The sequence below is a fragment of the Glycine max genome, chromosome 19, assembly GCF_000004515.6.
Source record: "Glycine max cultivar Williams 82 chromosome 19, Glycine_max_v4.0, whole genome shotgun sequence".
NCBI lineage: Eukaryota > Viridiplantae > Streptophyta > Magnoliopsida > Fabales > Fabaceae > Glycine > Glycine max.
Genome location: NC_038255.2, coordinates 39,031,869 through 39,047,054, shown reverse-complemented (window position 1 = coordinate 39,047,054; position 15,186 = coordinate 39,031,869). Strand labels below are relative to the sequence as shown.

The 15,186-nt window shown below is 32.1% G+C and overlaps 1 protein-coding gene across 6 annotated transcripts; it reads left to right on the top strand.

Annotated features, from left to right (window-relative positions):
- The first annotated feature begins 6,591 nt into the window (after positions 1 to 6,591).
- Positions 6,592 to 15,090, top strand: LOC100798320 (SCAB_CC domain-containing protein). 6 transcript variants are annotated; one of them, XM_041012405.1, is made up of 14 exons: positions 6,867 to 7,136; positions 7,322 to 7,351; positions 8,825 to 9,125; positions 9,450 to 9,578; positions 9,845 to 9,937; positions 10,525 to 10,665; positions 11,176 to 11,244; positions 11,780 to 11,863; positions 12,023 to 12,203; positions 12,746 to 12,859; positions 13,013 to 13,071; positions 13,972 to 14,106; positions 14,434 to 14,583; positions 14,744 to 15,090. In XM_041012405.1, exons 3-14 carry the CDS (start codon positions 8,841 to 8,843, stop codon positions 14,774 to 14,776), a joined length of 1,473 nt encoding a protein of 490 aa, XP_040868339.1. In that variant the 5' UTR covers positions 6,867 to 7,136; positions 7,322 to 7,351; positions 8,825 to 8,840; the 3' UTR covers positions 14,777 to 15,090.
- Positions 15,091 to 15,186: the final 96 nt, after the last annotated feature.

Here is a 15,186-nt window from a genome sequence, read left to right as displayed (position 1 = left end):
AAGTAGAAGAAATAAAGAATTGTAAGTGTGAAATTTAAGGGTAAAAGTAAAAGACAAGAAAGCAAGAAAAATAAACAATAGTGTAAATACAAAAAGATGAATTCAGAATGCAAATATGTTGGGATTTAACATGCCAAAACTACTTGTGATGTAATTTTAATGATTTTCTCTATCTAATGATATCCCAAATTTCACTCACATCTACTATGACACTCTTTATCTTTGGTTTCCCGCATGAAGAGCCTAATTTATTTATTTTTCTCTCACAAATTTCTTTGCAAAGATAAAAATAATAAATTGCATTAAGATTAGAGATGCATGAAATAGGCTAAAAGAATATCAATCTATTTCTAGCAATGATTTCATTTAGATGCTCTTTCTCAGTTCTTAGAAAATAACCATTTTTCAATGCATTATCTCCTAAACACTATATGGATGATCAAACCATAATAAATAAATAAGCACAAAAAAGAGCAATAGAAATATGAATGCATTAAATAGATAATAAGAAAGAGTTACATTACAAGAGTTGATCTGCCAGGCTCCCAACAATGGGGGTTTAGCCTCTCATTGTCACGAGAGGCTTTACACATCAGGGGCTGACGTGGATAAAAGAAATGATTGGATGGCTAAAAAAGGGAAATGAAGAATGGCTAGAGAAGGAAGGTTCCCCTATTAGAGATGCTCAGGCTTTGGATATATTCAATAGAAAGCTCCGAGACTCAGTATGTCTTTCCTTTCAACTTCTTACTCCTTTTATAGGCCTAAGGTAACTTAAAATCCACGCAAACCTCATGCTAAGCGTGTACTCCTAGGCTTAGTGGGAATGGTGGTGTAATCACACGCTGAACGCTACAACATCTAGGCTTAGCGCGGAATTTGCGCTAAGCACACCTTTGGGCTTTTTGGTGGGCCTTCTTCACACTAAGCGTGAGTTGGCTGCTAAGCAAGGAAGCACGCTGGGTCGGTCTTGTACGCTAAGCGAGCTGTCCAAATCTTCAACTTTTCTATAAGGTTTTTTCTTCCAATTTTTGCATCAATTTTCCTCCAAAGCACTTGAAATTTTCTTCTTTTGACTTCTGCTGATAAAAAATTACAATGATATTAATTTCATCATTATTTCATTAAAAACAACAGTAAAATGAAGAAATTCTAATCATTCTTAGCCAAAATTGACTATCAATTAAACTCAAATTTCACAGTTATTATCCTACCAAATTATTGTTGGCTCTTACAAAAATAAGAAAATTTGTTGGTTTGATTGCCCAATGACTGACACTCTATCATCTTACTGACGGATAAACAAATTCAACACTTAATCTTTTCTCTCAAGATAAATAAAGTATTTTGAAAGTTTTTTTAAACTTTACGAGAATTTAGATAGAGATATTTTTACACAAAAAATTTGAATAATGCACGCTTTAGTTCTACTTCATGTCTTCAAAGCTTCTGGTATTTATAAGTGTCCTTGAATCAAGTATTCATTGTCTCTAAACAAACATATTTTCTCTCTTAAACTTGCGTCTGAAGAATGTGGCTATAGGGGCCTTAAATGTGTGCAGTAAATGAGTTCAAGCTGAGAAACCACTCTTTGTTATTGGCGTGTTGAACACTACAATAGGAAACTGTTTCCTTTTACATCAGAGCAGGTCTCGGCAGCAAAACTCTTCTTTCAATGGCAATTAAGGAATATCAGAACTTGACTTCATTAAATCTTCATAGGATTCGACAGATTCTAGGAGAATGTATCCACAAAATAGATCTCAAACACAAAGTAATAAATGAAGTCTTAAATGACATCTTTAATGTTGTACCATATCATGATTCTATATTGTTATTGTCTAAAACATTAGACAAAAGCTTCACAAATCATGTTCTGATAATGCATAAGATGCAACTTTTAAACTTTGTATTTGTTTACATTGAATCAAAATAAATAAGGGTCATGATTCATCTTAAGATATAATATCTTTTGACTAAACACTATTCAATACCAAGCTCTTAGTGCTTACTTACACTTGTATAATGTTTTCTTTAATTTGCACACATAATTTGGATGAACCTTCAACTTGAAACCCTTTAGTTTTTTATGCATACTTCTTGATCTAACACACCATGCAAAAATATATTTTTGACATTCATTTGCCAAAGTCTTGATGGTTTATTTAGTTAACAAGCAAGACACAAATTGTGGTGATTTTATCCATTGGACTAAATGTCCCACCATAGTCTAGTCCATTTTTCTTTTTAAAAAATCTCTATCACTAAGCAAGCCTTATATCTCTCAACCAACTCATTAGGATTAGCGTTAACCTCGTAAACCTATTTGCAAAAAATGGGTTATACCCAAGTAGGGTGTGATATTAATTCTAAAGTTTCATTTTGGATTAATGTTTTGAGTCTTCAGTTATTCTCTTTATTCCTTTGATTGAGCTTTTAATCTTTCTTTCATAATATCTATTGACACAAATCTTGAAAAGTCATCAACAAATGTAATAATGTATCATTTTTTGGTGATAGAAACCTATTTTACTAGTCCAAACATTTATGGTGATGAACTCTTTAGTAGGTTTGAAAAGAATGAGGTCAATTTGGGCTAACCTAATGGGTTAGATGAGCCAATTAAATGTAGGCTTGAAAAGTATCAGACCTATTTGACTCGATACTTTTTCTTCTTCTTATAAAGTACATATGAATTTATGCAAAAAATAGGTCAATCTAACCCAACTTAACGTGACAATAAATCTGTAACTTATATGAAAATCGACCTGATTCTACTCAACTAGCTTTTCACACCTTGGTCCCCTAAGTTGAGTCAAGTTTTGTGATTTATTTTGACAGTTCTATCTCTAATGTTTTAGCTCCATTGTTGAATATTTCCAACAATTCTTACATCTTATTCTCTTCAAAGATTGATATATTTGCATATATCATAAGATTCTACAACTTTTTGAATCACTATGATATTTATGTAAAATATCTACTTACAACTTTATTGATGACTAATTTTTGTTGAAAAATTTAACTAATTATTTTTAATGAAACAACTTTTCTTCCCATTATATTTTTTTATTCATAAAATTCAAATACGAGACTTTTTCAACAAATCCTATGAAAAAGTCTCGTATTTGAGTTTTATGAAAAAAATATAATGAAAAGAAAAGTTGTTTCATTAAATATGAACCATACACTTTTTTTTTTCATTTTAGTTGGCTGAATCAATTTTAGGTCATATCTCTTAAATGACAACAATTTTTTCGATAAATCATATTAATATTTTTTCTTATTCATCAAATGATCGGCTATTTAGAAGCACAACAACTATATTAATTGATCTTTGCTGGGGGATCTCTAACTCTAAATTAATAAGTTAAAGTACAAAGGTAAGTGCCTTGGTGCTATCAGTTGCGGGTTGCTAAAGGCCCTAACAATAATTAAGGACAGTAAGTAAGTTAATTGTTGCCTACCAAATCCTTCCCCACCACAACTAATTGCAAATGAAAGAATGTGGGTCACGAAACCCAGGAAGCATAAATAGAATAGATGCCATTTCACAAAAGTGTAAGTCCAAAATGGATGTTATGATAAGCAGCGTATTATTTATCTAACACTGCCATCATTTCCATGATTCCTTCCTCTAGACGCGCATATAAATTATAATTAAATATATGCACCACAATGAACAGTTAGGAAGTGCAAATACATAATCCAAGTGAGTAGCACTTGGATGTATTGAGAGATTTTGGTCGAACAATATCAATCATCATCAATTCCGAGGCTGCAGGTGACTCTGATGCTAAAAGGGCATGTGGGGTATGCCAGATGGAAGAACATTGAACCCTAAGCCACTTTGATGCTTCTTGTTGTTACTCCACTAAATTATGATATCATTATTAATATAGTTTTAGTTTGTCCTCTAAATTATATGATACGAGGAGTAATTAAGCCGTTTAGGAACTCTTTCGGTATATTTAAATGGCGAATTCAATCAATAAAAAACATCATTAATATGCATTATTTTAGGATAATTATTATAAAATCAACATTAAATTTCATTTTTTATTAGCACTAAAATAGTAAGAAAAGATAAAACAATATATAAGTTATATATTAGACAAAATAGCTGATTAACTGAAAGCTGGAGAATGGTTTTTTAGCTTAAAGTTATTAAATTAACTCATTATATTAACCTTGCACTATATAAACAGCGTTAGATATAGATATAGCCTTGTAACAAAATTAGTTTGATCAATCTGCATTTGGATAATTAGAGTATTAAATAAGCGTGAGACCTTTTTCTCATAAATTCATATTACGTATTAGTCATTGCATCTATCATTAAAATAACACCTATATCTACAGCCTTTACACACAGTTTGGTGCTCTTTCACCATCAAGACAAGTCACAAAGAAAGGAAACTTTCCTTTTATAATATAGTGTATTATAGAATCAATTATGAGTACTAATCCCAAAATTTAAGGGCATATAACAAAAGTTACAAATGTTGAAAAATAGACAAAGCAACCAAGTGCACTTATAGGCCCAACTGTGATAGTGACCTCATAGTTCCTTCATCTCTCACATGTATGCCTTGATTATCATGCATGGTGCTCTCACCTACACAATATATTCTGGGATAACGTTGGTGCATTTTAGTTGTTGGGTAAATAATTCACGACGGTGTAAAAAGTTTTCATATAATTATTTAATTATAAAGTATTATTATTATATAATAAATTTATTAATTTTTATAATGATATTTTAATTTCTTTTATTAGTGTAAAAAAATTATACTGATAGTACTCAGAAATTAAACTTTTAATTTTTTTTTTCATGAATGATTTATATTCTCTCTTTTTAAATGTAAAAGACATAATCATCAAAGATATTGCACGTGAATCTACAATTTTATTAAATCATATCTGTGCAGGATTTTTATATCTATTTCCTTCCACACAATCCACTTTAGCAAAAAGTTGACATAAAAAAAAAATCCAAATATATTAAATAATGCCCTCTTAAAATTGAAAACAAATTTAAATACCAAATATCAAATAAAAATTTCAAAATATAGAATTATTACATGAAATACACGAAAAATACGTAAACTAAATGGTGTGCTTGTTTACCAGAAATGGGCCCACATCCAAGGTTCAATTATAAGTGTCACAATAAAAAAATTATGTTCATACTTTGGAATATCTCTCTTAAGAATTAATAAATAAGGAAAAAAAAGTCACACACGGATAAAGTCTTAAGCCATCTCAATTTGATTGTTGGCTAACTAAAAAACCAAACCAAGACTTTGTCTTTGTTCCTTTGATGTATTTTTTTCCCCCAACATCAATGCAACGCCCATCGTCTACAGTTTCTTTATACGCATTTTGACCCAAACATCACCACGCCGTGAATAAATTCGAGTATAGTTTTGAATGAGTTGCGTTTGCTCATTTTTTTATATTCTAAAATTAATTTTAAGTGAGTAGATTTTTTTAAGAAAAACAAAATTGTTTAAGTTTGCTTTTAAACTATACTTTGATTTATGTTTTAAAATAATTTTACTTTGCTACATAAATCAAATATATTATTTTCTATTCGTTTTTAAAATTTTATTCTCAAATATAAATTAAACAGTAAAAGTTAATTCTATTATGGATATCATTTTGAATTTTAATAAACGAAAATCACAATACACTTTAAATTAACTAAAAGTAAATACACATTATCGATCAGTTGTCTTACTCAAATTGAGTAAAGTGATTATATTTCTACACTTTAAAATAAAAAAAGAGCTACTCAATCTAAAAATAATAAGTTTTTTTTTTAAAAGAGATTTTATCCTTGTACACATATAATCACGGCGGGAAACTTTTATTAAATATTATTGGTGCATAGATGATATTGTAACTTGTCTTCTTTTTTTTAGTTAGATACATTTTTATTCCCTGTAATTTAAATTTTTTTTATTCTTGTAAAATTATTTTTTATTTATTTTTAGTCTTATGTTTTTTTTTTGTTTTTGCTTTTTAAAACACTTTAAATAATACTTTATATAATAAACAATATATTATGTAAAGTCCTTTAAGAATAAAAAAGAAAAAATAGTCTTGCAAGAGGACCAAAAAAAACACTGAATTGTAAGAACAAAATTTAAACTTTTTTTTTTTATCTATCTAAATTGACTTTGTAAGATTTTTATATATGGATTAAAACATTTCTTATACTTTGGTATATATAACAAAATTAGAGTTTTATATATGATTTGGATAGAAGTATGGTACTTGATAGAACATTATGGCGGAAGTTGATTCATGCAGCTGACCCACCTAGTGGGATAAGACGTTGTTGTTGTATATATTTCTTATTGCTGAAGTAGTTTAAGTTCTATGTAACTGAATAATAGTAACAAATTAAGTAAGGTTTTACATTGTCGATTCACATATTAATTACTCCAAATATTAACAGAGGAAAACTACACTGTCTTCAATTTAAAAATGAGTTCAATTTTTATTTTTTTATACTGTATTATCCATTGTTTCAGGTGTTGGCATCTGCGTAAATACGAGAGAAACGGAAGGACATTCTGCGGACAAAGGAGTCAAAAGAACGACACCCCGCCAAACATCAGTCCCCGCTGTAAAAAGAACGATAAAAAAAAAACAACCAAGGTACGATACGATGATTCGGCCAAGCGCACGCGCGCGTGTGCACGCGTACCCCTGCAGTAAAAGCCGCAGAGAAGCGTGGCCCGGGCACGGAGGAGGTGGGGACGGCGCGTGAGCGATGCAGGGTGGCCCCCACCTGGTTGGAGGGCGTAACAATATGCAGTTAGTGAAAAAACAAATTGATTTCAAGTCGTTGGGAGGGCAGACAAATGAGTCAGGTTTACAAGCTTTTCCTTTCTCTCTTTCTTTTCTTTCTTTAACCTTTTCAAAAAGCAACGCTAATGGCCACTCTTTAGATTCTTCTTCTCCTTATTCCTCTTCTCCTTCTTCTTCTTCCTCTCCTTCTTCTTCTTCTTCTTCTTCTTCTTCTTCTTCTTCTTGTTGTAATTCTTCAACTTCAATCCTGTCTTGTCTCTTTCTCTCTCGCTCTTTTTTTTTTTTTTGCTTACCTGCAACCGGCTTAAGCTGTGGTAACTCCTTCTTTTAATTAATCACTCTTTTGTTTCGGTTATTACTCTTATTCTTAAGTGAGTTCTTTACTCTCTCTCTCTCTCTCTCGCATTTCCGTTTTGGTTGCATGCAACTCTTTGCTCTCTTTCTCTCTCTCTCCATTCGCTCTCATTTTTCATTTTTCTTTTTCTATTCTTTGCTTCAGTGGCCTTACCAGTGTGTTGCTCACTGAGAAGTAAGATTTTGCTTCTTTTTTTTTGTTTTCTTTTTTGCATTTGTAATTGGAGTAGAATGAGACTTGTGGAATGTGGGTTGATTTGATGATATTCAGAAGTGCATTTTGTGAAGTTGGTGCAATTAGCAGATAATCCTCTTGTTTGATCTCAAATTATCATTGTTTTTGCTTTGTTTCTCTCATTAGTTTTTTTATTTATTTATTTCATTTTTTTGTTGATTTATTATGTATTAGGCCTGCCTAATTATTCTGATAAATTTTGGTTTTTGTTGTGTAGATCTATGTGGTTTCATGGTTTTGCGTGTTTGATGGGGCTGGAGAAACTACACCCTTTTTTTTTTATCTGATTTTTAGTTTTTGTTTCTATACTAGGAAACTGCTGCACTAACTTGAAAATTCATTTGATAGTGTGTAGTTTGGTAATATGAATGCTTGTTGGCACGGTGGACTGCGCTTGATCCCTTGTTTTCACTAAAAATAGAAAATAAATCACTTTATTAATTTGAGATGAATAATCAACCACAACATAGTCGTTAGTTGATGTTATTGCTTCTAATATTCCCCTTTGACTATCACTACAAATGCTAGCTGCTGCTACTTCATTATTTTTTTTTCTAATTAGATGCCGGATTAATTCTTCCATCCTTTTCTTTTTCCTCTTTTTAGACGTGTATGAGTTGATTGACAATTGATGTGTTCGACTACTTTTTTCTGCTCAAACTAAATGATGTTAAATGAAATGGCCGTCTTAGTCTAAATCCATCTTGGAACTTACATCAAGCCAACTATATTCGTCGCAAACTCTAATCTTTGGTGATAACACTTCAAGCTTTTATCCCTCTTTTAAGTCTAATCTTTGGTAACAACACTCTTTAAGTTTTTCATCCTTTTATACACAACTAGGCTGGTTGGATTTGCAATGTCATTCATAATTGGCAGATCATCAGCAACGGTGATGAGCTTTTGTTGCTTAGGTTTTGATTATGGTTTAATTTGACCTACTTGCATTGGCTTGAATATGGAATGTTCTTTCCTGTTGTCTGACTCTGGTGCACTTGACACAGGATCAAATGTGTTTGATTCATCTTAAAGTTCATATAACATATGCATAACGAAGAAGAGCAAAACTCCAGAGCTTTAATTGTCCAATCTGGTTCAGTTAAATGAAGACATGTTTATTTAGTATTTTAATTTTTTTCTCCTGGTGAAGGAGCATTGAGTAGTAGGCAGAAGACAGTAGTATCAGCCATCCCTATTGCATCATGTCTTCTAGCTTTTAGGATTCTTTCATAGCTTCATCTTTTCTACATTGCATGTCGTATGTCCTCAATTTACTTCACTAAGCTGGGTTTAATTGTAGTTGTTGATGAAAAAATGGAGTCTTCTATACTTAAATGTTGTTTTGATTTTGACTCATCATTGATATATTCTTATAGAAGGTCTCATTCTATGTTGCAATTTTTTTTTTACCAGACCACCAATTTTCAGCATGACAAAGATAAGTCCTGAAGTTGAAATCAGGATGCCAATGGAGGCATTTCCACCAGTTTCAGCTGATGTGAGCTTTATTTCTAATAGTTTTCCGAAATACAAACTGGATGTTGATAATCAAGTTCTGGAAGAGCCAGTTGAGGATAACCTGGGTCCTTCTTTGAAGGATGTTATTGAACAAGAAGCTTTCAATTTGTCAGACCAACACAAGCGTATCTCAGTTCGTGACCTTGCCAGTAAATTTGACAAGAACTTGGCTGCAGCTGCTAAGTTGTCTAATGAGGTTTCTGTCTTTATTATTTTCTTATGGTCTACTGTTTATTATTTTCCTATCATTAATAGAAAAAAGCCAATTTATATTCATCACTCCCCTGTTCTGTCAAGCACACATTAGTCTGGTAAAAAGCAAAAAATAAAATAAAATAGCAGGTTCAAGTTAGATCACTTTTAGTTTTTAGGCAATTGAAATTGCCATTGTTAAAATAAAGTTTGTTATTGACTTCGAATCATAGTTCATCCGATTGTTTTTTGTCACTTCATTTGAGTTATATTTCTTTTCTCAACTTCTGATGATCTCCCCTCCCCTTCCTTTTGGTGTGGAATTTAGGCAAAGCTGAGAGAGGTGGCATCTTTGGAGGGACATGTTCTTTTGAAAAAGCTAAGAGATGCATTAGAATCTTTAAGAGGACGTTTTGCAGGAATAAACAAAGAGGATGTGGAGAAAGCTATCTCTATGGTTCGTTAGTTTATACTACTCCATGGTTGAGTATATTACATTGTTCAAAGTTTGAAATGGTGTTCCATTTTGTCTGATGAGCGGACAAAAAATGAGTCTTCCTGACTTTTGAGCTTTCTGGCTTTCTTTTGTGGAGTGTGTCTCCCTTTCTTTTCTTTAACCCACATATTTGAAGCTATTTCAGAATGCATGAGGGCATTTCTTTTTCCTCTTCAATTCATGTTACTGATGCTAAGTATTCATAATTAACAATATATTCCTCACAGGTGGAAGCTTTAGCAGTTAAGTTAACTCAAAACGAAGGTGAATTGATTCAAGAGAAGTTTGAAGTGAAGAAGCTTGTAAACTTTCTCAAACAGGTCTTCTTCGACATCTAAACTTTTTGTAATTTGTTATAGAATCCCCTTCAAAACTTTCGGCTCATAGTTGTGATTTATTTGAACAATTTCTGAATTTTCACCACTCATACTTTGATCAAATTCCAATTTTTCTTTTGGATTTTTTTTAACAGATTGTAAAACAATAGTTAGATGATTCATAGTTTGACATGTATTTGTGTATTGTTTGCAAATAAACTGTTTCAAACTGTATTGCATGAATTTGTTGAGGCATTCCATTATCATAGAAGGGTGCCTTTGGTTCCTTCCTATTGCTGTCACCTTTCACAAGATCAACATTGTTCCCTTTTCATTTTATATAATGGAATGAAATTGGTCGCTCTGAAAATTATTTTCTGTGATTGGGATTCTCTTTTGTAAGGTATTGAAAATGAAACCATGGTGATAATTATTCCTTAGTGGTACTAGTATTTCATTTAGACACTGATAAGCATTGCAATTATTCCTTCTCCATGGATTTCTTAAATAGTTTTAATTTTCTAGTTCTTCCATTTAAATTTTTTTGAGAAAAAAATAAAATAATATCAGAATCCATCTTTGTTCTATAGGCTTCTGAAGATGCTAAAAAGTTGGTTAATCAAGAGAAGTCTTTTGCTTGTGCCGAAATTGAAAGTGCTAGAGCTGTGGTGCTGAGAATTGGGGAGGCGCTTGAAGAACAAGAAAAAGCTTCCCAAGCTTCTAAACCACAGGTACTAAAATGCTGTTTGATTACACAATTATGTGTGTGTGTATAATTTTGCGTTAATGAATTCATAATCAAGCATTACTTTGCAGTATAATAATCTTCAATGTACACAAGAGAATCATATGTATGGGTATAACCATACAAGAATTATTAAATAATACAATTTTAGGATAGAAAAGAAGGATTTATTCTCTGTATGATGGACACTGCTAAAAGATAACATTTCCTAAAAAGACCTTAAATATAATTTATATATGTTAAAAGTTTCTTATGAACTTTACTCATTCACCTATAAAAATCCTATGCATAAACATACAAGCGTGGGTTTTCCAACTACCCTGCCTGTAGCTGTTTGCTAGTCATTTACATAATATCTTCATATCATGTTATATCATCCTTCAGTTTGTAATGTATATGAATGTGGAAAATTTGTAAAGATGCTTTATTGATATTATGTAGTTATTATGATGTTTAGTACATAAAGTGTACTCTATCTGTTGTTCTTCACTGTCAGGATGTGGATGGACTAATTGAAGAAGTTCAAGAAGCTAGAAGAATCAAATTGTTGCATCAGCCAAGCAAGGTGAATTGCATTTTGCTTCCTCAATACTGTTGTAGCCTATAGTTTTTGCTTAATTTCACTTTACTACATTTTAAATTATAGTAATAATCCAGATGTTGACAAGAAACATCAACACTCCAATTTTTCCATAATTTCGTACTTACAGATATCATACATCATGCTTAGATACTACATTTTCCTGTGAAAAATGGAAAATTTTGATTTTGAAACATTTGAAATGAATAGAAATGTCATTAAATGCTGAAATTTGGTTTGAATTGTGTAAAATTGGCCATAACATATCTGAAAAATATTTTACATGATAATATTAATCTTTAGGTGTATATGAATATATTACTACTGTTAATTAATATATTCTGCTATACCTGAATCCTAAATCTATTAAAATTTTCATATCTACACTTGAGAACATTTTGGATAACTTACCAATACCTGTGCAATTAGGCACATCATAATTTAAGGACCCATTAACTAGAGTGTATTACAATTTGAATATTCTTCATAAGGTTGAAATATGAGAATTGTATGGTTTCAGGTGATGGCCATGGAATATGAACTACGTGCTCTTAGGGATCAAATTCGAGAGAAATCTATATTTTCAATTAAGCTTCAGAAAGAGGTTTGTTGATATCTAGTTTTACTTGCTCTTGCTCTAATTAACTATCAAATTTATCATCAATTTGATTAGATTTGCAAACTATAATTTTGACATGCTATATTAAGATTTAATAAACTCAAATATACTTTTCTTGCAATAACTTCATTTCATCCATGCCAGCTAACCATGAGCAAGAGGGATGAGGAAAATAAATCTCGTTTATACATGTTAGATGGTTCTGAAGCTTTGGGTTCATATCTGCGAGTCCAGCCTTGCTCAGCTGAAGTGCCACAGGTTTCGAAATGTTCATTTCAGTGGTATCGCTTGTCTTCTGAAGGCAGCTGGAGGGAAGTTATTTCAGGTACCTCTCTTTTAGTTGATTTTTCAATTGCGTTTCAGAATATTCAGATCTTAGTATTTGTATTGATTTATTTTAGTAACATTTATACTTTATTCTGATAATTTGATATCCTTCTGGAAGTTTTTCAATGACTCTATTATCTGTGTATTCAAATCTGCCAGTTTGGTTTCCATTGTAGATCTATACCTGAGATGTAAAACCATGGCTGTGCATAGCAGCAGCTTTAGCTTTTAGGATAGTTGGTCCTTGAAATGGTATCAAAGCCTTTATGTCAAATAGTAAGGATTCAAATACACCTGTCTGTCTGTCATGCTTTTCTGCCAAATTTAGCTCCTATTAGTTCATTGACTTTACAATTACAAGATGTATGGCTCCAATCCGGTGGTGGAATCCATTTTTATTTATGACCTTCATCATGAATATTGTTCTATGTATCTTATTTGACTATATTTAAGCTGCCGTTTGCTTGACTGGGCTTCAACAGCTAATTTATCTTGATTACTTTTTATTCTGTTTGAAGTTGGTTTGCCTTTATTTCTCAGGTGCCAACAAAACAATATATGCTCCTGACCCCTCTGATGTTGGGAGAATCTTACAAGTAGATATTGTCTCAAATGGGAAAAAACTTACCCTAACAACTGATCCCATTCAAACTGGTTAGTTTTGTTACGGGCTTACCTTTTGTTTTTCCAAACTAATTATTTCTGGTTTTAGAATGCATGATTCGGGTTGTCTTGTACCCGACAATACCAATGATGCATCTAGAAGTAGAAAAGAAAAGCTAACAGCTACCTATCTGTGAGTAACAGTTTCAGGACTTGGAAGCCATGTGGAGACACTTCTACGAAAATCTAATACCGATTTTAATGTATGCCGTCTACAATCTTTTCAGATTCAGTAATTTTAAGTATTACTGGTAGAAAAGGATATTCAAATTATCAATTTCAACTCTTCCAGCATTCAATACAGAAAATGTAGAAAAAGTGTGATTTAATTCAACAAACATTATAAAACCTCTGTTTGTCTTTTCACAGTTGTTTCTTGAAGACGATCTCTAAAAGCTTAGAGTTAAATTCCATGTGGTCCTAAGCCTTGATTACTTAGTTGAGAATTTTGCTTATAAGTTCTTGACAGGAAAGCTCTTGATTGGGGGTTCAAGACCCTCAGGTGGAACATCTTTTTCTGATTTCTGTTCCCATCCCCTCTTCATTGCCCCCTCCCCCCCTAGTGGGATCCCTTTGGAAGCACTCTTGTGGTGTGGCCTTTCCTAAGATCTGACAGATTTAGTACCCCAAAAATAAAATAAATAATCTTGTGTTAGTTTAACATCTACCCTGTATCATTACTGTTGCAACTTGCGACCAAGTTTTAAGTGTTGTTTGGCCTTTTCCCCCTTCTTCCTGTGGATGATAAACACAACCACAAATTAGTTTCAAGAAAATATTACATCTTAAAGAAAGATGTTTTATTGATTTTCTCATGCTCATGTTTTGATAAAGGTGGATGCTATATTTTTTAGTTGTTTATGACTTTCATAACATAAAATAGTGCCTTATATTCCTTGAACCTTTCCGGTCTAAAGGAGTGAGTTTCCTACAAGCTAAATTTATAACTTGTTTAATGTTTCATTTTTTGTATATCTAACTATCTACTTTCTCCTATTCACACACTCCTTTTTATCTGCTTTTCAAAAATCTGAAGTTTGCTTTGGGTAATGAACATTTTTTGGCACAATAATTCTTACAGTTTGTATTTGGATTTTATACAGGTAGTTATTTCTCAAATGAATGGAAAAGATCACTCTTCACATTCTACTCATTCATTTAATGTGGGGAGAATGAGGATAAAGCTATGCAGAGGTTGGATTACAAAAGCAAGAGAGATTTACTCCCCATCAATGCAGGTACTATTTTGGCAATTGGTCCTTATTCTTGTGTCACAGAACATGCTAAACATGAAAATTAAAGGCTCTCCATCCACCCCCTGTGGCCTGCCCCACTCGCAAACATAGAAATACAGACATGGGAATTAACACTTCCAGTGTCAATGTCTTCCATGTACAGAATTACCCCTTTCTATTCTTTATTTAACATGGACAACCTAGATAAAGAATAACATGTTTTTTTTCAAAGTGCAATACTTCATCTGTGTATATTTTTTTTATGGTTGATCATCTTTTAAGTTCTTTATTTGACTATATCCCTTAAACTAACATTTTATTTAACTATAGCTATGTGGAGTTAGAAGTGATATCGCTAATGCAGCGAAGGCGTTGTTTTGGCAAGCAAGAAAGGGCCTCTCATTTGTATTAACCTTTGAATCAGAGAGAGACAGAAATGCAGCCATTATGGTTGCCAGGAAATATGCTCTTGATTGCAATGTATGCACCCCTCTTACCATGTTATCTACTGATTCATATGTTGACTTTCTTGTCTCATTCTTTAGATATGTTACAACTTTGCTTTAAGAGCTCTACATGCATTTCCTTGCTGAAATGGATCCCTTACTTAAAAACGGGTATCTTGTTTTTCAAATGACAGGTCGTGCTCGCTGGGCCAGATGATCTAGTGTAGGAGCAAAATTTAACTGACTGAGTTTTTCCATCAAACGTGAGATTTATCAGATTCTTGGTGTGAGTATACATGTGTGCTTGTTTTGTTAAAGATATGATTTCATCTTTGTGATTGGGTTTCACTAATTGAGTTGCATTGTTTTAGGCATGTTTTTTATTTGCCTAATCATGTTGTACCAAACTCAACTTTTTATAATTATTAGTTCATTTGTTCATTGTGGCTAATTTGCATGTGCTAGTTGTTTCGTAATGTAAAGCACATCCGAAACAAGGTATATACCAAAATTTCTTAATGATTATCGGCTCGTAAATTTACTGATTAAGACTCAAGTGGTAATTGCTTAAAGATCAAAAAAGAAAGCTATATCTTTAGCTTTATTCTTTTCTTATTACTAAAGTCTATTGAATTAT